General features: G+C 38.8%; 1 protein-coding gene across 1 annotated transcript in view; it reads left to right on the forward strand.

The window, feature by feature from the left end:
• Nucleotides 1–23,872, forward strand: part of TRPM3 (transient receptor potential cation channel subfamily M member 3) — a 286,239-nt gene extending 262,367 nt beyond the window's left edge. Inside the window, exons 23-26 of the mRNA XM_027800386.2 lie at nt 6,987–7,137; nt 7,696–7,895; nt 9,086–9,218; nt 16,772–23,872. Of these exons, the coding sequence (XP_027656187.2) occupies nt 6,987–7,137; nt 7,696–7,895; nt 9,086–9,218; nt 16,772–18,221 (1,934 nt within the window). The 3' untranslated portion in view covers nt 18,222–23,872. The remainder of the gene's footprint in view (nt 1–6,986; nt 7,138–7,695; nt 7,896–9,085; nt 9,219–16,771) is intronic.
• Nucleotides 23,873–25,766: the final 1,894 nt, after the last annotated feature.

Raw genomic sequence — 25,766 nt, forward strand, 5'->3', positions numbered from 1 at the left:
GAAACTAGGAGCTGTGGCAAAAGTGGTGATGCCAAAATGAAAAGCAGCACCTAGTTCCTCCTTCCTAAGAGACAGACGATGCAGGGAATTAGAATCTGCCACTCTTTCAGCACAAAATATGTGCAACATGTCATGTCTGTCTGAGGCTCAGTTGTGTGAAAGTGTTACCTCTGCAATAGACTGGGAGCATGAGCAAATGGTTGGTGATGTTGTTGTACAATCAAAGTGACCTGATTGGCACTCAAAAGGTTTTACAACTATACTTACATTTTTTCACTATTTTTAAATTTTTTGTTACATGTATTTTCCAAGTCGTTCTAAGCTAAATCAGCCACTGTATTCATGTTAGAGTACTACAGGGTTTGTACTTTCTCAAATAAGATAAACATGTTCTAAAATTGTTATGCTACATCTAAACTGCAATTGAACTTATAGCTTGGAGCAGAATTTTTTAATTACTATTATTTTAGCAAACCAAAAGGGTTTCTTTGTGGTTTTCTTTATATGTTGTTGTTTAATATTGCTACATTATTTCTAAGTTTGGGATTCAGCAAAAGTGCTCATCTGGGAAGTGCATGTACATTTGAGCCACACTCCTGGAGATTAACCTAGTGTCTGAGAAATGTACAAAAAAGTATGCTACTCTAAAATTTCTAACTTACTTTTCTTTTTTTTTTCTTTTTCATTTTCTGTTGATTTGTGAAGCATGCCGTTAAGGCTGACCAGACACCTTGTCTGGATCCATCTCAGCTGGGTCTACTCTGATTTTTATCTCAACACACTGCACTATTAAAACACTAGCTAAATGCCTTATTCTAAAATACTGCACGTCATATACATTTACATCTTTTACCCATAATTTCTGTATTCATTTAATTTTTAAAATACATATGTTAACTGGATTATGCGTTAGTGTCCTGTTGGCATGTAATCTCATCTTCAACTCAAAAGTGAGGACAGAATTATATCCTCACTTCTGGGAGTATGTGTACACTATTCAGTGGTGGTGTTTATTATCAGCAATGTACATAAGTACTACATTCCTACAAATTCCTGACTATCAATCAATTGTAAAGGGTGGGCAGGGGGAGGCAAAATAAATCTTTTAGAATTGTGCTCAGGTTTTCAGGTAAATTCAAAAAAAGAGCAAAACCAGTCTCAAAGTTCATTCCTCTCAGACTGATGGTTCATCACAGCCGCATTAGCTGGGGGAGAAAGGGGTTCTAGGCCAGGGAAGTGGTGATGGTATACACAACTGCCTCACTTTTAGGCTGCCTTTCCTAATCCAGCTGAGCCTTGTGCTGCTCGATGGGATCCATGGGGAAGCAGTCAGCCGCTTAGCTGTTATAGTGAATGCCTGTCAGGAAGGAAATCCACAAGCACTGTAAAATCTCTCCCTTGGTTCACCTCACTTACTTTGGCACTATTGCTGGAAATTTTAGCCAAAAAATTCACAACACAGTTGTCACATGCAAAGAAATTTGTTTTCACCTTAGTAAGCTATCTGCCCCTCTAGAATACTATGGATACTATGGGATTATTTAAGAAATACTGAAGTGGAAAGGATTATTCAGGGAGTGAGTTTGTCTGGTAAAAAATGTAGACAGATAACCTAAATGGTAACCTGAGAAATGGCAGTCACCTGTAGCAAATCAGCAGCAGACCTCACATTTTCCTACATTCAAATGGCAAAGCAACTGAGAGTGCTGTTAGCCAGCACCAATTTGGGTTTTTTGGTTTGGGCTGTTTTTCATATTTGCCTGGTGTCTCACATATCAGATTTGCATCTGGATTTTCTTTCCAGCTGATAATATTTCAAGTCCCATCTGGAATCTGAAGATCAGTCTGAACTGTGTTTGTTCCCTTTGCCTACTCCCTTACTGGAAAAACCTACATAGTTTAGGAGAAAAAGATGGGGGTCTCCTTCTCTTTCACTTGCATTGGGGGAATGCCAAGTAACCAAATGCAGTTGTTTCAGAAGATAGAGATTATACACATTTTAACTATCCAATGAACTTAAGGAAAAAGTATAATTACTACAAAAGACATTTTTAAAATTTCTTAAGTCTGTTAGATTTATTTAATCTTTTTAATTCTTGAAGGTTTCTTAGTAAAAATTAAATTTTTATACTAAATTCTATATGATTTTAGAGGTTTCAGGCTTTTCATGTCTCCATAGGAGCTTTCTGTAAGGGCTGTCATTTGCATGGATCATTCTGGAATTAGAACAAACAGAGCAACTTTGTACACAACAGAATAAAACATACCTATGCTTCCCCACCCACCCCTCTTTTTTTTTTTTTTTTTTGCCTTTTTTGTTTTGCAACTGTATTGCAGCACTGCAGAACAGGCAGTATTTGTAGCAGTTAGACAAGGGCAGAGGATAAAATCTGTGCACAGCCTACACACCATTTTGAAAGTCTCTCTGGGCTGAGCTGCATTCCCCTTTCTAGCACTCATCTGGGGTTATATTTTGGGTTCCATTTTGTCGGATATTTTTAACTTGGGGGGTGGATGAGGAAGAAAGCACTAGAGAGAATAAGAAAAATGCAGTGATCTACTATAAATTGTGGTTAAAATACCAGTAGATTGGAGAGACACCTCAAAGTCATTTTTAATGTGGCTGAGGGCAAGAAGCAACGTGTAAGGTCACAATGTTGTAGTTAAAGCAACATTTTTGAAGTAACGAGACACTGTTTAGTACCCTGGATATTGCTGCTGATGAGCAGGGCAATGAGATTTAAGAGTTCCCAGAGTTCAATGAAGAAGTAGACAGCCCTAGGCAGCTTGCTTAGCCTTTTTTCAAGATGGTAAGGTTACTTAGACGTTTGATGAAAAAAATATAAAATGCTTTCACATCCTTTAGGTTCAGTGCAGAGCAAAATTGGAAGATGCCTATATACTCATAAACAGGGTGATGAAAGTGCATTTGAAATGTCCAGACTTGAATTAAAAAAAAAAAAAAAAAAAAAAAAGATGGGTTGGTTTGTTAGTTATTAATACACAGTTATTGGTTTCCTTGTTCTTAGAATTGTGATCATATGAAACCATTCTGTAGTTTCTTGTGATTTCAAACTAATCAACTTTTACTGTTAAAGTGGTGTCCATTTTTATATAGGCATTTTTCATCAAAGGTAAAAAGCAATTTGGCAACAAAGCTGTTCAGTTGTGCACTTTCCTCTCTCCATTATTTCTGAAAACTACTTTGGAAGGGTGCAGCTGGGAGAAAACTTGTGACACAGAAATTTGCAAGTGTTGTTTTCCAAACCCTCCATGCAATACACAGTAAAAATGAGCAGAGCTCATGTCATGACAGTAACAGCAGGGTAACATACTCTTTCCGAGATCTGACGCTGCTTTTGGCCTGAAACACACAGAGGCATGGGTTACTGCTGTTTGCTTTGCAACTCTTTCTGGCCAGGAAAGAGGAAGGGTTAGGTATGTAGCAGGAAAGGCACATACAGGAAACTGTAAACGAGAGCCAGGAAGGAAAAATAAACATAGGAGGAGATTGTGAAAGAGGAAACAAGAGATACAAAACATACATACATCCACAAATGTCAGGATGCAATATTTGAAAGCTGAGTGAAGTTAATGCACATAATTGAAATTAAAACTCCAGCCATTTATTATTTTCTAAAGCCTGAGTTTAGGACATAATGTCCAACCTTCATCCAATGGCCTGCACGTATCAGACTGATTGGGTTTTTCAATTACCTGAAATAGGCATCTAGTTATACTAACAGAATTTGCTTCAGCAAAACATTTCACTAGAACTAAGTACTCTGTATTTTTTTGTTAAAGCAAGGCTGTAATGTAAAAAGAGGAGTATGTTTTCATACATGTTAAAATAGTGCTTTAAAAATGTTTATTATCACAGTACCTTTTACACCCATACTACAAAAATTACTGCATTTCTCCGAACATAATTAAAATGGTCAAACCACGTTACACATGAAAGGCAGGTGTGGATCCCTCAGGGACAAGGCACAGCACTCAGCAAGTGAAAGCTTTGGCGTTATGGAAAGCTCAGCATTACCACAGTGGGAGCCTGGGGACACCAACGCCGATCAAATGGAGACCCAATGCAGTGGAGCCCTGGTCGGGAGTGAAGCTCAAGGGAAAGCACCGCAGGGGTGGATAATAGAACTTGTACCGATTGACAGATCATACATGTGCAGTGCCCTGTTTGCTCATTAGCAAACCCACTGATGTAATGCCGGTGTTGTAGTCTGAATTCTGAGATCCACATCTGGCCGTCATGTTGGTGCCCGTGCAGGCGTACATGCAGATGTGGGGGAAGCGAACTACCCCAGCTTGCCGTAGCAGGGAGGTAAGACGTGCCTGGGACTCAGCATACTCGAATGGGAGAGACAAACATGCTGTGTAACAAAGTCTTCTCACACCTTACAAACAGAATTCTAAGTTCTTAAATGTGAACAAGTATCTTAATTACCTAAAAAGAATATCATTGCTACTTGCAGCCTCCTGCCTGAGTCCTCTGTCCTTTTTCACAGAGACAAATTTATGTTTCTGTCCTGGGAGTAATTATTTCAAAGAAATAGTTTATTTAATTGTGGGGGGAAAATCCTTTAAAATTAATGTTATAGTTTAAAGATGGAAGATGTTCAGTGATGTGAGTGATACACAGACTTCTGCATTTTGCACACGCATCATACATTTTCTCATGCAGCTGAAGATGTGAAGAATAAGTAGTGGATTATATAAAGTAAGGCACAGGATTAGTACTCTTCTTATTTAAAACTGTTCCCACAACAGAATGTGCAAAAGAGATAAACTTCTGCAAACCTGCAGGACAAACCAAATATCTATACATATACAGAATAGACTATGGGATCTTTTATTTCTAGGAAGTCTAATTTGGCCATGACTGTGTGGCCATAAACTGACACAGATGTATTAATGTTATTCTAAATAATCTCTTGTAGGCAATTACAGCTGGAGAAATCATTTTTGTCTTGGTAGTTGTCAAAACTGATTTTTTTTAGATTTTTTTTTTAAATAGAAAAAATGGAATTTAACCAGACTTTGAGCTGAGTTTTTGATCTCATTGATCTAAGGTTTAAAATATATTTTTCACCAACTTCTCTCATTGCTCGTTATTTCTTCTGTTCTTCAACATAAAAAAGGTCAACAGGTTTCATCATCTGATACAGTAATTGTTCTGTTACTGATGAAATCATGATGTGTTTCAGTACTGTATTGTATTGGACTTTGCAGCTCTGAATCAACATGTGAGCAAGTTGATGTTTCCACACAAACAGAAATGTTAAGTCTCACATTGAGTGCTGATACCAAGAAGTATTGAATGTCCCAGTTTCTGCTGGGTGAAGGCTGAGTGCACATAGTCCCACACTCATAACAATTCACAGATGGCATTTTGAATGTCTAAATGAAACCACTGCTTGGAGCTGTGCGGGAAGCATAAAGTCAGCACTAACTTAAATGATCTGCAAGGTGATGCTTTCTGAGAAAGAGCTGCTTATTCTCAGCCTGTTCCAGTAATGAAATGTATTTTTGTAAGTAGGAAGGACTAGTGACACCATGGGTCCAGACATGACAGAGCTGCTTGTGAAAGTAGTATTTCTTCTATTTGGCTTTGCCATTTCTTTTTTCATGAGTTGAATATTTTCGGAGAGTTCTTGTTTGAAGCTGATGTATCATGTATTCTTCTGTCCCATAAAACTATAATATTTCTACAGGTAATAACCTAACAGCTATATGTAGTGCCCAAAACTAAGTACCCAAATCACATTTAATATTTGATTGCCAGTGCAGACACCCATGGCTGAATCCCATGCTCTGTGAACCAAGTTCAGAAAGACCTTTGTGAGAAGTTATAGTTCGTATTGGAAATCACGGACTTGTTATAGGGTGAGATTTTCCAAAACATACGACAGTGGCAAACTTTGTTGAATATGAAGTCGGTGGGAAACTCTTACTGATATTAGAAAGAACTGAGCCAGTGCTGAGCCCTCTGAAAATTCCTCACTTAAACTTCTTTTTGATAGGGGCGAGGGGAAGCTAGCTGTAGTGCTGCACAAAATTTACTAAGGTGGTTTGTATATGTAGGCTGCTGCTTCAATTATTTTCCTGAAGAGCTGATTGCAGTGGTCCTTAGGACTGCTAGGGCTGAGGCTAGGAAGACATAAACTGAACCCACACTTGCAAATGCAGGTCACCCACCACACCACATGAAAGCATGTTAAAAAATGAGCAATGAAAATAATTTCACAATGTTTTCTCTCCCCTTGCTTCAGTTCTACAACATTGATACTGAGAACATTTTGGCTCCAAAGCATTCAGGAAAGAAACAGGTGGCAACTCTGCTGCCCACCTGTCCCTTTACCTGGTACAGCAAAGACTTGATAACTCCCCTGATGTTTCTAGGCATGCAGTCAAAAGTCCTTAATAGCAGAGTGCCATTATGAATATGTCCCAGCACAGGTCAGGGCAGTGCAGTGAACAGCAATAAATGTCTCCTCTTTAATTTACTTTCATGTAATTCTTTTTCCTTATTTATCACATCCCTCTCCACCAATCAAAAAAGACCAAGCTTTTACCATTAAAAATAAAACACATGAGCTTTTTTGCAGGATTAAACATTTTGATCATTTTATTTGCACAGCCACTAATTACTACCAGAATACCATGATATTTTAGTTGTATGCAACCAGGCGGCTTACTCACACCAGGCATGTCTTCTGCAATTTCTGAGGGAAATATCTTGATATTCATGTCAAATAACTCAAAATAACAAGAACTGCAGCTTGTAAAAATCTGTGATAGCAAGTGCAAACTTCTTGAGGGGAGCATCAATGCTACTGTTACTTGGAAGATACTGCTTTGGCAAGCGGGCTTTTATAAATATATAAATATGTCTTTAAAAAACCACTGAAAAAACAAGATTCGTTCCCATTTTGCACTTTTTTTTTTTTTTTTTTTTTTTTCATTTCTATTCCCAGCTCCTTGTGGTCAAAACGAAACCAGAGAAGACGGCAAAATAATCCAGCTACCTCCCTGCAAGACAGGAGCATGGATCGTTCCTGCCATCATGGCCTGTTACCTCTTGGTTGCAAACATCCTTTTGGTGAACCTCCTCATTGCTGTTTTCAAGTGAGTGAGACATTGCGAAGTATGGACGGGGCAGGGGATAGACATTATTCACAGCCAAGAAGGCTGCTAAGATGAAGACTTTGCCTGTGACCCATTTTCAGAGGATGCGAGGGTGAGAGGGAAAGAGGCAGTAGCTTGTCTCCAGGGAATGAGGGAGATGCCAAGTTCTTCACATGGTCTCATTTACAAGGACAGAGACCCGATCTGAATCAGGGCAAAGAAGCCAAAAAATTTGAAGTTCAGTTATGGCATCAGTCACTTTCAATATGGAAAACAAGAATAAAAATACTTTCCTGTCTCACTGGGTTGTTGTAAGACTCAGCGGTCGTACAGAGCAGACAAACACAGTAGTAAGATACTTTGAAATGGCTGATTGCCAATGTGCTTTGCTGAAGCACAAACTTACTCATTTCTTTTGTTCTTCTTCCTCTTTTTGCAACAAGGAAATATTTGCCGCTGTTAGTGAAATGTGTCCAGTTAAGGTGCTGTCACATCATCTTCAGCAAAGTACCCAAAACCATTTTAATCTGCTGTTATTTTCCTCTTCTTGCCTTCTAGCAATACATTTTTTGAAGTCAAATCCATATCCAACCAAGTCTGGAAGTTTCAAAGATATCAACTAATCATGACATTTCATGAAAGACCTGTTCTCCCACCGCCTCTGATCATTTTCAGCCATATGACTATGATATTCCAACACCTCTGCTGCAGATGGCGGAAGCATGAAAGTGACCCAGATGAGAGAGACTATGGATTAAGTAAGCCTTAGACAATTTAGAGTGGGACTTTCCAATGCCCTTGGTAATATCTAGCGTTTGACACGAATGAAGGCTACGTCCAGCGCCTTGATGACATTTCCAGCAGAGAACTGCTTTTCACTGCAAAAATCTTACCTGAATCAGTTAGTTCTACCTGCACTGCCAAACTCTTAGCTCTCCTCAGAGCATTAATGGGGCTATGGTTTTCTGGGATTCTGAGGGGTTGTTCCCCCCTTTGTTCCTTCAAAGCAAAGGCAATTGTTTTACTGTTGTCAGAGGTCTGTTATTGCTGGAATTCTTCTTATAGTCCATCACACTTCCAGATCTAAGTTTTATTTCTGAAAATACAGGAATAGCGTTCCTGCTTTTTGAGCAAACAGCACATACTTACCCCCAACACACTTTTTGCCTAGATAAACTGAGAGATGGTGAGAAGTAATTATTTTTTAGACACATGTTCTCTCCTTGACACTGACTCGAACTGGGGGAGTAGTTTGTCCAAACACTTTAATATGAACTCCCATAAGCATGATGGAAAACCTGTCAGATTATTTTGATAACACTTTGTCTCCTCTTCTCTTATCAGTTCTTCAAAGTAGATCTCCACCTCCCCCAGTATATATGCCAGAGGCAGGGAGCTAAGAAATGTGCATCTTTTCCCAACATTGTCCCATGCCACAGCCCACTTCTCTATGAGGAAGGAGCTGGAGCCATGTGGTGGCACTGGAGATGCAAGTGCAACCATGTCGCTCCCCTCCCACTCACTCACACTGACTGCCACAGACTTTGCTGTGGCCTCCAGATACCAGCTCTTGCCATGTCAAATAGACCCTCAGTACTCCCAGACACCTTTCCTAGAAGTCTGCTAATTTGATTATTTTTGTATGAGGTTGCAGGTGGTCTTTGGCTTCAGGACCTGACAGCAGCTGTGTTTAGATCTCATGCATTCAAAACACATTCATGTTTGCTCAGCATTTGCCTGCTTAAGTGTTTCTGTATCCAGAATAATATATATAATTGAAGCCACTAATCTGGTAATTAGCTGCATCTATCTGCTTTCATACCAAAATGCCAGATAAATTTGAAGCCTGGTTTTGAAAGTTTAGTCCATGAATTCCAAATAGGAAGAATGTAGTTAATGTCACATGTTAATTTTTTGCCAGATTCACATTTTTCCATTGTTTCCACAGAACTTTTCATAACTGAGGATGAACTGAAAAAAGTCCATGATTTTGAAGAGCAGTGCATAGAAGAATATTTTAGAGAAAAGGATGACAGATTCAATTCCTCCAATGATGAAAGAATTCGTGTCACTTCAGAAAGGTGCATTTTTATTGTTTGTTCTTTCATAAATCGATCTGGAAATATGTTTCTGCTGCCATTCTCATCCTTCCTTTCTTTTTCTTGAAAAGAGAATCATTTAAGGTATTTTTTAATAAGTCTTAACTAAAAAGTGGAGTGATAAAAAGTAGTGAATTTCTTTTTTTTTTTTTTCCTAAAGCAAATGTTCCTCAAAGTTTGGAAAACATGAATCCTTTAACCAGTTGCTTTAGAACACAACTGATGTAGTGAGAAACACAAATCATTCTTGCATTTCAGTTCTTAAAGCAGAACTTCAGGGAGCAAGTGTTTAGAACACAATGGGAGAGTCAATGAGAGTTTCTCAGTGAATACTATGGCTTTAGCACTGACCTGCTAGTCATTCAGATAAAGAGCTAGCCTTGTTTCAGAATAGCCTTGCTAGGTAAGCTAGTTTCATAGCGAACAGGGATCTTGACATTAATTTAAAAGTAACTAGACATTTCACCTACAGCAGTGAAATGCACAGAGGACAAAGGTAATACATTAATTTAGTGGAAGCTGCCAGTCTTCAAATTCATCGGTCCTAAAAATTCATGTCTCTTCATCTGTCGTGGTGCTTATATGCTTTCATCATACAGCAGCTGAGTAACAGAGTTAAATTTTAAGGACAGAGTTTGTTGTTTGATTCATAGAACTGTTACCATAAAAAATTTTAGGTCAATATCCTGTCAGATATTCATAAAGCTTATGAACCACTGAATAGTCCAGTCCCTGAATACTCCACTTTAACTTGAGTAACAGAGGTCAGGTGACTTGTCATTGTAATTGATTACACTGTTCTCCTTATACCTAATCTTGTAGCACTGGCCCTGAAGCAGCTATGCCTCAAATATGTTTTCTGTAGGCAAGGAAACGTGTTTTTACTTTGGTTTTGAAATTAATCTATCCCAGAGCAGGATTAGCAGATACAATATTCTTTAGTCATCTACATTACTGAAAACAGCACTCCTAAAATGCATATTTTAGAAAAGAATATTAGAGGGGAAATATGGTAAGGCATGGGATGGCTTCCTTGTAAAGAATGGCCAAGTAATCCAGCTGTACTTGGTCTGGAAGAGATAAATGGGGAATGAGATGACAGAGTTCTACATAATTATGAGTGAAAGAAGAGGGTGAGTAGAAATCAATCATTTGCTGTCTCTCCCAGAAAAAGATACAGGGGAGCAAGAGATTAACCTAGCCAGAGCCCAGGTTCAAAATCAACAAAAATAGATGATTTTTTTTCATTAAGCAGTGGAACAGAGAAAATTCTTGAAACTTGATGAGTTCTAAAAGAAGCTGATGATGTTAGCTAGAAGTCTACAGGGATTCAAATAAAGACTAGACAAGCTTATGGGAGAGAAATCCTGTAATACAGAGATCATCTTGAGCCGATAAAGTTCCTGAGCAAAAAATGTTTAGAGACTGGTAAATATAAGGGAGGAAGAATTACATATGCTTCAAACAGAGACAGTGGGATGAATTGGTCTGTGGTCCAACTGCATGCCCTTTTTTCTTGTGTTCTGATAGTCCAGTGGTCAGAGAACAAACCTGAAAATCGTAGATGCAGGTTCAAATCTCTGTTTGGGCATAGGTTTCCTTTTGGTGGTCAAGAAAAGCATGTTTCAGACCTCTGTAACTAAGAAGTAATCCAGCTGGGACTACCCTACATTAGGCAAGTGCTGTAAATCCTTGAAAATTAATACGTAACAGTCTGCATTTGCACTCTGTGCTGGCCCTTTTTTATAGGAAAAGAGCCCTTATCTCTTTAAATGGATGGCTTAAAGCACCTCGTTCCAGAAGAAAGTTCATGATTATGAATCCTAAGTGAAGACAAGCACATAAGCCCCACAGAGAAATAGTTCTTTACAAATCCATTTACCTTAGCCAACAGTGTAATGTGAAAACCAGCATGCCCTAGTTCTGTAAGGGAGACCCAGGTAGTGACCCATGAGGTACAGAGGCTGCTCCCAGAGCCAAGCACACTACTAGGACTTGCAGCAATGAAATCTCAGGTGAATGCAGTTCTCATCTCTTAAGAGCTCTCTTCTTGCCAAACCAACTGCAATGTTTTGCCATACAAGGTAAGTGCAAATACTTCAAGGATCTGAGGGATACTTCAAAGATGTTTGAGGAATCAGGGCTATCTAAGTGTCTTAAGTAACATGCACTTTAGAAACTGGATGCCCAGGTCTGTCATTTTGCCTGCAGTTATGGCCAGGAAAGTATCCTTTGAAGTGTTATCTAAAACATCAAACTTCTTTTTCCTAATCTGTGGAACATTCAAATATTTGAAATCCAGGTTTGCACTTTGTAGTTTCTATATAGAGATGTCTTCGTGCAATTAACAAGATGTAAAGCAAAGAAAACAGAGAAGATGCAAACCTGCAGCTTCCCTTCCAATGTCCAGTCATTAGCCCCTAGTGGTAGACCAAGCTACTACTATACCAAATTATACCTACATTGTAGCCATGAGATATCAGGTTAATATCTGTCCAATTAACTCGGTTTTATATGGTGTAAAATTGAACCAGAAAGCCCTGCAGGTGTGAGTGAAGTACCCCCTGAAGACCTTCCATTTGCAGGAAGCTGAGGACACTGTTAGGGTTAAAGAGAAGGAAGGCCTGGACAAGCCTTGTGTGACACACATGCACTTGGACCTGGATTGCTCACTGCCTTCCCTCTCCTCCACATGTCTGTGGTATGCTTACCTCTCGCTTGAGCAACTTGTACTTGCATCAGGATTTATCATAGTGCCCCAGATTCTGCACAGAGAAAGAATAGCTGGACACCACAGATGCAAAGCACAGTATGCCTGGAAAAGGGAGTAGGGGACTAGCACTTCAAGGGAAATCAGAGTTGTGAACAGAGCCTTGCTTTGAGGCTCAGCCTAGCTGGGTCCCAGAGGCAGGTTTGGAGCTCAGGAAAACAAAAGGAACCTGTTTCTTGCTACATCGGCCTGGGTGTAAATGAACGACTTCAAATAAGCAGTCAGTGTCTGTGCTGGGTCAGGACCACAGCATCTTGTCTGGCTCACCTACAACAAGCTGCAGTTTATACTCACCTTGGAATAGTTCACTGGCATCCTGTGGGGCCCGTCTTGGTTCAGCAGTCGCCATACTTGTAACAAGGAACACCACAGAGGTGACCAGATCTGGTGTCACCACACAGAATCTCTCCTTTACCGGATCCTTTCACATTCAGAAATTAAAAGCATGAAATGACACTTGATCTTTGTCCTTCCCTGACCCCAAGTACTGAGTAACTTGGTGGAGTAGCTCACTAGCCAAGATCTCACACAAGCATATGGAAGCAGCATCAGGTTAGTGATACACATCAGAGGAAGTGATTGATTAAGCAGAAAAATACAAAGTAGTGCAAAGCTGTAACTGCATTTATCAGGTTAGGCAAATCTTGGTGTATCTCCTGGAGACCTGTGAGGAAAGCAAAATTGGACAAATTCACTTTATTGCAGCAGAAGAATCACAGCCTCTCCTGGAGAGCCTTCCTTTCTAATCACTGTGAAAATTTCAGGTTTTTGACCAGCACAGAGGCTTGCTTTTATGATCAAAAAAACCTGCACTATTTCTCTTGATCTGGCAAGAAGCCACTAAAACAACCTTTTCAGTAGCCATTTTTTCCATATGGACAGATCTTGACTCTTTCAAACCCAATGCAAAACCTCTTGTTGATTTCAAGGGGAGCAGGGTCACATCCTAACAGTATTTGAAAAGCAGTAATCTGGTTGAAGCATCTCTCTGTGGTCACAAAGAGTAAGTGGTTTTAGGCACCAGATGGGAATGCAGCCAAGACAACCCAACACCCTTATCAAGCAGAAACCACCACACCTGTGAAAATTGGCTGGCTGCTTGCATCAGCAATGCTTTACCAAAAGATGTCAGGCAAAGTACCAATAGCCTGTTACAGGCTTGGGAACTGCTGTCTATGTTTTATTTAAATAAAACCACTCTGCAGTTACCTGTAACAAGCCAGGTGGATGGCCCTGTAAGTGACTTTAAGTGTCTACAGTCTTTGCAGCAGTTGAAAAGGATCTTGAAGTATAAATGGTGCCTTAACAATGGATATTGATCCACAAAGGGACTTGTGAACCTCATTCTAGCATTCAATTAAGAGATCTACTTCTGAAAAGAGTGGCTTACTCCCATTAAACCATTACTTCAATTAAACTGTTGATGAACTGATGTGCAAAGGTTAAAAATAAATATAACCAAAATGAATGCCAGCAAAAGCCATCATCTCCCAAACCATAATTAAAATGGCTTGTCACGGGTAATATAAAATGTTTGCCAGGTTCCCAGTTCTGACCCTTTTTTTTTTTCCCAATTACTGTCCTCGGATAGTCCATGGTTTTTTCACTATTAGAAATGTACGAGCTTCAGCAGAACACCCTTTATGCACGTTTTACATGTAGTCTCCTCTTTTTCTATTCTCATTCCCATCTGTTACGATAGCTTGGCGCTTTTTCATGCACTGGATAAATCTTGCTGTAAGGAAAAACACAGGTGCAATGGAGACATCATACATGGCTACTGTAAGATTTGCCAGAAGGTTTATATGACCTCCAATACACACAGGGGGAAAATCCAAAGCAAAACTTGGGCATTCTTGTTTTGAAATAGTGCTTTAACTCAAAACTATTCCTGAAGAAAATGCAGCTCTAGCTGTCTATTCACTGAGTGCAAGATCATCCAACAATACAGGAAGACAGAAAAATTCACTTTGTACAACATTTTAAGGACCAGATTATGACTGTATTTCTCCAGAGCATATCCTCTTATATCCACAGCGTTTGGATGATGTGATTTTTATCATGTTTCTAGTAGGATTCCTCCCAGAGCATGGTGCTGTTCTGTGTGATGAAAGATTACAGAACTGAACATCAAATTAATATAAAAGTATATCACAAATTAAAAGATCAATATTTTTTTTTTAATGTAACGAAAGCTGACTAAATTAAGCTAATATCTTTGGATTTGGAGATCATCATCACTCAAGCTGTATTTTTGTGAATAAAATTATATAGTCAGGGTCCATCCAATGTAAATACATGTGCATACTGTTAGGTTACCAGTGCACGTCTCTGGTTACCCCTGGTTTCTGAACCCAGACTGCACTATCTGTACCTTGTGGAGTTTCTATATAAATTTCCCACTACTGTCAATGCAATCACATTAATTCCATAGCAACCAACAGATCATGTAACTCAAAAGTCTCTCTTCATCTTGGCCAGCAGTACCACCAGTTTTACATTCTCTGCCTCTGGCAGTAGCTAATAGCTCATGTTCAAGAGAAGACAGGACAAATACATGAATGTGTACCAGCAAGGTGTGACTCTAGATTCTTCTCGGGATGCATCAGTTGTGTTCAGTAGCATGGCACAGCCCTCATGTGAATGCAGGATGCAAAACTTATCTCACTATGGACAGTTCTATTCATATTCCAGATATAAATATAGAACTAAGTGCAATAATTCAACTGGCTATATTTGTATTAAAAGTTATTTCACTTGTGTACATCTCTCAAAGCAAGGGGGGGGGGGGCGGGAAACAAAGGGAGAAAAAAACAAACAAGGAAACAAACAAGACAGTCCAGTTAGCTTCACAGAATATTACGAATTCATTCTAGTTCTTGGGTAACCATTGCTGGGGTAAATGTTTTTTATTGGTCATAATCTGAGCATTCTCAAGTAAAATCCAGAAATCCAGGTTTGTCAGACTGATCCATATGTCTGACAGCCCTAAAATTGTTTTGTTATATCTGTTCATCATCTTGGAGCAGTTGTTACAGAATATGAATGTGCAACAAGGTACTCAATTATTAGCTGATAAATATTTCAAAATATAATTATTCTTACAAAATAGCAGTTCAGACAACTAATACCATGAGAGAAAATTCAACTGCTTCCCATATAAACTGCACTCTCACTGTAGAATTATACCCTGTGCTTGCAATGACGTTAATATGTTTTGTTGGAGAAGCTGGTAGAACTAGAGGTAAACTGGTGCCTAAATGATGAGTAGAATGATGTTTTTTGAAACTACCAGTCCATTTCTTAGCAGTGATTACTTGATCATTCATCTGTTGAAGTCTGATGACAGCAATACATTTGATTTGCTGTGCTTATGCTTTCAAATTTCATGATCTTCAACAGGAAAAGCCCGTATTTCACAGGAATGTGAGACGTGCTGTAGGGAGTGGTGTCATACTCCTCCTTTTCCTCTCTTGTGCAGGCAAGTTGCTGTTGCTTATCACCATGAGGCAGCCAGGCCTCAGTTTTTCACCAGCTATTTGTGCATTAATTACCAAGGTGTTAATGCTGCTCAGTAAGCATTCATTGCTAACATCTGGTTTCTTCTGGGCGAGTAAGAGTGTTTATGGTGTCGCCAGTTCCAGGTCACTGATCCTGTTGGAAATTCAACTATTAGTAGTAGATCCTATTTATCTTATCAGAAATCCTGGCTATCATTAGCAGGACACCTGTTAAGCTGTATGAATTGCACTGCCAGGCAGAGAGTAAGAGACTTGTGAAGAGTGTGGAAATCCTGCCATTTAGTATTTGTTGCTTCTCTGTTCATTTTTCAGTGTCTACAGGACTGGGGAAAGCCAGAATTCTAACCTTAAAAATCAGACAAAGATAACTACATAAATGTATTTCTTCTTTGGCAGATAATGGAGGTCACTGGTCTGCCATAGGGACTACAACCAGAGAAAATAATTATGAGAAGAAATTTCATATATGCTAAAGGCAATTTCATTGTGTTAAATTAGAAGACTCCGTATAAATCCTTCAGTAGAGATGTTTTAGAAGACAGCAAACTGAAGTGGTTGAAAGTCACTGGCATAAATTAGTAAACAATTCACCTTAAAGGTGAAAACATTTTAAAATTAAACAGATCAACACTGTAGGACAGATATACTGAAGTTTAAATTAGATTCAGTTATTCAATTACCTATTAATATTTTAATCTAATTTTCTTTATATTATATTGATTTTATTAATATTTATATTAATATTTATATCCTATGATCTGTTATTACATATAATAGTTATGTATTAAATATCTTATAATGTGCTTTATAATAATTAATATTTATATTAATGTTATTTCTATATTACGATAGGTAGCTAATCCATAATTTCAATCCCTAAACTATTAACATAGACTACCCAAAGCACAATCACAGTAATGGAGCAATCTTAGGGACATCACATGGCATCTGCCCTAAGTTATTCATTCATAGCAACCTAATTAGAAGTTTTGGCAGCAAATCATAGTAACATTTCTGTAATAACCCCTGTCCTTGGGATAAGGGACACCCAAAACTCCCTCTGTGTTACGAAGCAGATACCCCTGGTTGCTGAACCTCCCTGAGTAAGGGTTTTGAAGCAGATAAGGTGGTGTAGACAGGCTTTGAATTTTAAGACCTATTTGTTTCCATTTGTTTTGGTGACCTATTAGCTGAACATCACTGCTTTGTAGAAATTAACCTGTTTCATTCTTCACTTTTTTAAGGGTAGAGAACATGGCCATGCGACTGGAAGAAGTAAATGAGCGAGAACATTGCATGAAGGCCTCTCTGCAGACCGTTGACATCAGGCTTGCTCAGCTGGAAGACATGATGGGACGAATGGTGACTGCCTTAGAAAAACTGACTGGCATAGAGAGAGGTGAGACAACCAAGATACGATCCAGGACCTCATCCGACTGTACTGATGCAGCCTACATTGTGAGGCAGAGTAGCTTCAACAGTCAGGAAGGGAACACTTACAAGCTTCAAGAGAGCATAGATCCCGCGGGAGAGGAGTCCATGTCCCCAACGTCTCCTACGATCACGCCCCGCATGCGAAGCCACTCTTTCTATGCAACAAATATGAAGGACAAGTGTGGGTTGGAAAAGTTTGAAAGCATTTTTAAGGAAAGATCGCCAAGCCTGCATCGGGCTATCAGTTCCCACTCAATAGCAAAAGAAGGAAAGATTCCCTTAGCCCCTACCAGCACTTTGTCAATTGCCCCAGACTCCAGAAGGCCTTCATCTTGTATAGACATCTACGTTTCTGCCATGGATGAGATGCATTCTGACACAGAGCCTCTTGACAGCTCCATAAATATTCTTGGTACTGGAGATGCAGCTCTGCAGGCCCACATAGCCTCTTCCATTTTAGCTAACAGTGCGTACATTAGCAGTCCACCTGGCGAAAAAATTTCTGGCAGGAGTCTTGATTACGAAGAAACCTCTGGAATAGAAACAAGAGCATTTTCTTCAGACTACTCCCAAATCACAGATTGCCAAATCCCCTGGGATTCAGATCCTCCTTTGTATCATGCTTTAGAACGATCTAAAAGCAGTCGTTATCTGGCTACAACTCCATTTATTCTGGAGGAAACGCCAATTGTGAAATCTCACAGTTTTATGTTCTCTCCATCTCGAAGCTACTTCAGCAGCCTTGGCATCCCAGTCAAAACAGCAGAGTACACAAGTATTACGGACTGCATAGACACAAGGTGTGTGAGCGCTCCCCAGGCAATCGCAGAGAGGGCCAGTTTCCCTGGAAGTCTCGGAGGCAAAGTGGAGGACTTGGGATGCTGCCACCCAGAGAGAGAAGCTGAACTAAGCCACCCAAGCTCTGATCATGAGGATACCGAGGCCAAAGACAAGAAGGGGATCCCCTTATCTCCTCAAGACAGCACTGCTACAAGAACTCTGGCCAACAGCATCCCACTTCCAAAAATAGAGAGGGCCAACAGCTACTCCGCAGAGGAGTCCAACATGTTGTATGCACAGCACACACGGAAGAGCTACTCTATCAGCGACAAACTTGACAGACAGCGAAATGCAACAGGCCTACGAAACCCCTTCCAGAGGAGTAAGTCCTCGAGGCCAGAGAGCAGAGGGGACAACCTGTCCATGAGGAGACTGTCAAGAACGGGAGCCTTCCGCAGCTTTGAAAGCAAGCACAGCTAGGCCTAGACAAAGTTTACCAGCAGTCTAAGGGTCATCTGCTCTCCAGTCCATTTTTCTTAGCAGAATTATAAAAAACCTCACATCACCCTGTGTCAACTCCAGTTGGCATTAGCCACCGGTCAAGGGAGCACATTGTCAGTCTCAGCATTGCCCACTGAGTTACTGCATCTTGACCCAGTTGACATTTGCACTTAAGGAAAAAGGGAGGGATGAAAGCTTTACAAAGACTTCGGTAAACAACAGGAATAACAAGCCCCCTTTATGAAGTCACAAGATATAAATGAGTAGGTTCAGAAATCTGCCTTTTATTAGAAAGCATCGTAGGATCTTTGATAATCATTCAAGTTTTTAGGTTGCAGGAATTAACTGGCAAAAAGAGATGTACAAATTAGATGTTCTAAACTTCAGTCACGACTTCTTTTTCATCTGTTTCACCATTGTACTGACTGATGAAAGGCATTTGTTATTTCTGTAGGAACTGGCAGCAAACAAACCTAAAGTCTCCCAAATCCCTTGCATCTCACACTTGTGGAAATGAAGAAGGATGAACAAGACAACAACTTTCACTTGTCTCTTTTTGTATCAACTTCTAGTGCCACAAAAAGTTTATATTTTCAAGAGCTGAAAGGGAAATGAAATGCCTTTTGTACTGCAACTTAAATGGAAGAAGAATTTATGTTAAAATATCAGGTGATTTCCTGTATAAAACAGGCATTCTAGCACAGCTGAGCAAGCTCAGGATGAATGTAATTAAGCGGAATAGTATATTTTTTTACCACATTTGTCATCAATGTGTTGTCTCACTAAATCACAGGATGCAATGGAACAGTAAGAACAGGGTGATCAGAGCAGAGCACAGTAATATTGTCGGGTTCTCTCTGCTCCATTTAATTATGTATACAAATTGCGGAGATTTATCTACCAGGCTGCTACCAAGTACTTCTTACTGTTCCATTTGAGCTGCCGATTTTTCACATCATTCCCTCACCTTAAAATATACACCCTTTTTTTTTTTTTTTTTCGTGTGGACATGGCCATATTTGAACATTTCAAAGTATACAAGTTCTGTCCAGCAGTCTGAATCCAGATTAATGCAATCAGACTGAAGTTGTTTAAAGGAAAATGTTCTTGGCAGAGGACTGGAAAACACTAAAAAGTATATATGCTTTTAAGGTAAGTTAAAGAACCAAAGTGAAATTGCGGGTGTCTGTAAACAGCAAAAGCCATCAGTTGTGACTAGGCTTCCACCGTTCAGCAGCATATCACACAACATGCATTTTAGTAAGAGAAAGTATATCCAAACGGTAATGCCGTTATGGGGTTTGGTTGAAGGCATAACTTCTCTGACCCCACCCACATTCCAAGGGTCCACAATATCAGCTAGAGTTTCAAACTTCTCTTGAGAAGATATCACGGTGGTCACAGGTGGAAAGGTATGCAGAAGATAGGAAAAGGGTGGAAAAGCGTAAACTGCAACTGGATCAAAATTTCACATCCTTGAAGGCACAACTTTTAAGCTTGTGAAGAGTTGAAGCTAGTGCTATTAAAAACTAAAACATCTCTACAATGACCAACATCTGTGTAGAACCAGCTCCTTTTTGTTATTAAAAATGAACACATACAAGTGGGGTATGTACTTTCCATTATTTAAATGGGAGTTATTTTCCAAATCTCTAAGGCAGCTTTGACAATGCAGGCTGATGTTTTCTCATGGGGATCTCACCCAGGGAGACTCTGAGCACTGTATGAGAGCTAAGTCTGAAAGGCAACAAATCCAGACATAAAAATAATCATCAGCCTCAAGAAAAGAGGCAAAGAAGGTGAAAATATTTAGTTACTGAGTCACTACGTTGGAAAGTTCAGGAAATACAGAAATGCAGCATGGAGACTTTAAGCACAATGTGTTTCATACTTCCTGCACCAACGTGTTCCTTGCTTTCTTCTATTTGATCAGGCTTTCAATGAGCTAAACTCCACCAAGACACCGTGTTTATGCAATTGCCTTGCAGTCCATGTGTAGCATTATGGTCACATGGCAACACCGAGAAAGGTCAGAAACCTTTCTGTGCATTATGAAGCATGCTTGAGACAGGCTGATTGTTGAACAATAGCAAAATGCCCGGGGCAAAAGAACTTGTGTTTAACAATCTGCTTCAAATGTGCCAACTTTTGTTAGCAGCCTTTTCCTAAGGCTTCTCCAAATCTATCTATCCTTGGTGAGTAGAGGGGGATATTCTCACTTTGTTTTCTTTGTTCCTTTTACGAATGTCTGCTAAAACTGTTCATGGACTCTTCCACCTTCACTGTATCACTGGCCTACTCTAGAGGAACTTCAGATCATTAGAAATTCCTCAACAGCGCTTAGTGAATTAGTTCAAGGCATAGGGCTCTCCTCTAGGGTAGATTTCATTGCTTAGCTTGTCAGGGTAAAGGAATTTGCCAAACCCAGAAGCTGTATAAATGTTTAGGATACAGCACTTTATTGATCTGGAGCACACATTCCAGGTAAAATGAAACAGGACACTTTATTTACCTCTTAAAATTTGCCATTATATATAAAATGTAAATTCAGATGTTAAAAGTGTGATTGCAAGATGTCAGAACACTACTTTTCCTGAATGTTTCCCATTTATTCTACAATGTGATGTCTATAGAATATATTATGATGGATGCTAGATTATTTTATCTTCACCTGGTTTTTACACATTGCATCAAACTGCTCCTTTTTGAATTTGATGGTAAAAACCCATTCCTTGCAATGGGGCCAGATTTCCCACTCCCAATATTATGACCATTTAGTGAGAGTAGAAGTCTTACCATCCATCATCATGTAGCTATAGCATGTACCATATAACATATTCTGTATCAAAGGATAGCTTATGAAATAGATATATATACACACATATATACATATCTCCCATATATAAACCAGTATAGTTGTGACATGTGGTAATATTAGTGAACGTTACAGGACAGTTTTAATATCGCATTATAAGGTCTTGTTTGTAAATCTGTAACATTCAATAAAATAGCACATGTTGCATCAAGCATTAAGTTCCACTATCCAATTATTAGCTTACATATGGAATATGCATTTCTGGTCACAGCGTGTAAGTTTGGTATGTTTCACACATTGTCTGTGTAGCTCCACTTAAATGTCTCTATGAGCTGATGTATAAACCTCTAATGAGCCACTGTGGGCTGTGACAGGTGAGTTGTGATAGTGTGAAAGACGAACTGGCATGTTATGCAAAAGAATAAAAGATAAATGAACTTTAATAATATTTTGAAACTCAACTGAACTTAGCTGTTTGTTTACATATGCTGGCCCACTGAGGAAGCGGTGTACAGTATTTTATAAATATTTTCCTATAGTACCCATTCTGTTGTTTCCGGTTTAAGTGATGCTATTCTACAGTTGGGGTATATACACTTGTCCTAGGTATTTGATTATAGCACATTATTCTTTCACAATAACGTGTGATATGACTGAAGTAGTTTCTCTTCCTTAGAGTCCAGTCTTTTTTTGTGTCAATGAAAATGCATGCATTGTTCCATGAGTTCTTTCGGACTACTATGAGATTTAACATTTTGCTATTGCCTGCCTGTAAAGATGAATCCAGTTAGGAATGAATTCAAGCTTTGGATGTTTACATTATTTCCATTATGTTTGATCTTTAGCAAAGTAAGTGATTTTTATTATTATTTTTAAATGACAATTGTATTTTATGAAATTGAAATACTCAACACAAAATGCGAACCTACAGCAGTGCTCAGACATTTGGCTCTCTCTTTTTTTGGAAGAGATAAGGTGCTACATTATTGTTCTTAGCACAAGTGCCAGTTAACAAATGGCAGTGAGGGGATAATTTGAAAATATAATAAAAAACCAAAATATCCATTCATACACATGAGGAAATCCCTCTGGGTTCCAGACACAGATTGCTTTTTTTTTTTTTCTTTCATTTTCCATTTATAGATTTTTTGGTAAAAAAAATTATTTGTATCTTTTGTGGAATGGATAGCCTTTTGTCAGGGGATAAATATCTTAGTTAGGTATATTTTTTGTATGAGAAGAAAATGATTTGCTTCTTAGAAACTGTCAGCATGGAAAATGCAACTACACATAACTGCTCAAAAAAAGTGCTGGTAGCAGCACACAGCCTTAGTCCAATGACTGCAGTCAGAGCAAACAAGTGTCTGTCCTGAGAGCAGAAGTTGTCAAAGGTATTAACTTAGAGTGAGCCAGTGAAACAAAATTCTCTGTAAACTTGTGGTGCAAATTTTCAAAACAAGCATAAATGTCTTGTTATGTTGCTCAGGTTATATACTCAAGAGGATCTGATAAAAACTAGAAGGGAAAATGTGAGCTGGTCATTTCTGGATTCCCTAGGAATACTTAAGTAATTGTGATGTCTCTCCCCTGCTTAAAATTAATAATATATTTGCATTTTTGCACAAATCTGCACAATTGTTTCAACAAAGGCCACATTTTCAGTTCTGTTAAAAGATACCAGGTATAGATCACCTTCTTCAAAAGAAATTGAAAGCTTTCTAGCATGAATTTTCCCTCATGCACCTCAAACGACAGCACAGTCCAAACTGAACAGAAGTGTTGGGGGGGTGTGCTTACCTAATGAAACCCTTCATTCCACTAGACGGTATTCACTGGCCTGGCCACACACTGGCGTAAAAGCAGTACTGTTGAATGTGGAGGGGCTGAATTTCTGCACCCCAGTGAGAGTTTTCCTGCTTTATAGACAATCACAGGGTGAACACTACAAGTTACACAGGCTTGTCATCTCCAAGATTGATTACAGTTATGGTCTTACTGATGCTGATGCGAATCTGCAGCAAATCCAGTGATTTCAATGGACTCTGACTTTTGTCAGAGGATGGATTTATTCTGCTTTTCTAATGCTATATTACTTTGAGTCATGGCACAGATTATCCTAAAATCATCATGAAGTGGGAAGTCTAATGACAGTCATTGAGCCAGACTGGTTGTGAAACAGTCTCTGACCTTTTAATTTTTGCTGTATGCTTTCAGATCTCTTGTAGAGCCACTCAGTACTTATTTCAAAAAGCTATTAGGAAAAAATGTTTGATTATGAAATTGCTGCTGTTTCTGCTGCAGGGAAGTGATAACTCTTGCTTATTTTAGTATTTGGTAGGGAGAGGGAAGGGACAGAAATGGGAATTGGCTGTGAAATACAATATTATGCCTGCATAAGAGTAAATTGTATTGAAGTTACATCATTCTTCCACCACTGCAGTTGTTGTACATGAGGAGAGTCTATATGCTGCTACTGCTGTCTGGAACAGTGTTTGCAATATACTATACTAATAGCTATTTAATCGTTTATTATTTGGGCTATCATTTGTAAGTGTGTAACAATCATTTATAAAGGGAGAAAAATGATTAAAATGTCATTTTAAAAAAATTCCTACTAATATGAAGCTTTTCAAGTATGATTTGTCTAAATGTATATCACTAGGGAAAACAGTCCTTTCCAAAGGTCTACTGGATTCACAATGCACTTTTAGACTGTGTTTAGATATGTAATAAAAAGCAGAAGTTGGCAATTACTACAGTAGAACTTTCTGAAATTTCTGTAACAATTGTTTTGCAATAAAAAAAGAGATGTAGTTCAAAACATTTGTTCTCACCAGAGCATTTATTTATGGTCATTTGCTTTCAAAGCAATAAAGCAACGATGCAATGACAGCTGCTTTTCTCTATGATCTCTCACTGCTCTAGTTCTAACTTTGCATCATTGAAGGAAACCAAAGAGTTTACACACTTAGCACACAGACTATTTGAATGTTGTCAGTTATTTCCACCTCTGATATCACCTGTCATTCAGGTGTCTCTTATGCTGGCCAATATCAGACCCGAGTTTGAACCAAGATAGACATAATTCTCGGTGTGTTTATTTAAAAAGGAGGGAATGGTTTCTTTTCTTTGTAGCTACCATTTCAGTAAGGAGGGGGAAACAAGCATTGATTACAGAGCCCCTCTATATTGCTTCCACATAGACTGAAGAAGCATGCTTTTTTGTGTGGCTGTCTCCCCAGATGCGTGATGTTGCTGGCTCTTGCAGCTAGAGAAGTTTCATTAAAAGCAAAGGGCACTAAGTAGTCCACTAATACCTATGACCTCCTCTGAACTGGTATCTCACCTGCCTCAGTAAAAAAGTCATTGTCTCTCTCCTCATGCAGTTACAACCAGCTCTTACCCTTCCTCACAAAAATACTGAAAAAAAGATACTGACACAAAAGAAGCCAAGGTGAGGTTTTGCTGCCACCTCCACAATCAGCCTTCACTGAGATATCTTTTAGCTAAATGCGAAAGAAACAAAGGAAACAAATATCCAATTGAATAAGAAAGATATCACATCCTCAAACAGTTCTGCACCCATCAATCACACTTCAGGAGAGGAATGGTCCAGAAAGGTGTTCTTTATTTCAGATTTCTGAGAAGGAAATGCTAAATTCCTTAACCAGATTTTATCTAAGCCTTTCTCAGGGACTGCTATTCAATGAAGACTGTGGGAGCTTTGAAGCTTTAAAAGTAAATAAATAAATAAAAGAAATCTGTGCCAGACAGTTGTCATTATGCTTCTTTCCAGGTAACACTGTATTTCCGATCTCCCTGGGATTTTTCACAGTAACAAACTTCACCTAAATTCAACCAATTTAGTAAGTGCTGGGAAAAAGCAGCATCACCAGCCTTGATTTTCATTCCCATGAACTGCAATCTTGTAGCCTTTAGGGCAGTGATCTAATCTCTTTTAATCTCATTAACACATAATGGCAAAGAACTCCATTTAACATTGACCATGGCAGTCAACCCTGATTCATTATCATCATGGCGGAATACAGGAAGAATATACAGTTACAGCAGCCCTCACTGTCTTTACATATCAAGTTCAAATTTCAGCCTGTGTATATTTCTGGAACAACAAAAAACCTTTCAAAACCTCAGTATTTCATTATTTTGAATTTTTCAAATAACTGATTACAGGCATAAATATTGTATATTTGAATTATACTTTTTGGAGGCAATAACAATAAGCATTATCTGACAGAAGGTTACTGCAGTGTGTTTATGTGAAATAACAATAGTAGCCCATGAACAGTTACAGACATCCCATTGCAGATGATACAGGCTACTGTTGCAGAGAACTATGGGTGGAAAAAGAACAACTCTGAGAGGAGCTGCCTTTGTTAGTCTGGATTTCAGAACAAGAAGTTCAACATCTGTACAGATGGTTGAGAGACTGATGTGTTACCACCACCTTCTAAAACTTAATTTTTTTGCTACACTTTTCCTCGCTTACACGTGTAGCCAAATGTTAAACAGTCACATGCACACCACTGAATCAGTCTGTGGAGATGATAGAATTATCCTCACAAAATATTTCAGTGTTTTTTATTCACAGTGTGCAAGATGAGGATTTTCTTAACAAACCTGGAAAAGTAACATATCAAAGGCTCTAAGGACATTACTAAAAATGTTAAAATATAATCTTTTTTTTTTCC

This window comes from Falco cherrug, chromosome Z (genome assembly GCF_023634085.1).
Source record: "Falco cherrug isolate bFalChe1 chromosome Z, bFalChe1.pri, whole genome shotgun sequence".
Lineage (NCBI taxonomy): Eukaryota > Metazoa > Chordata > Aves > Falconiformes > Falconidae > Falco > Falco cherrug.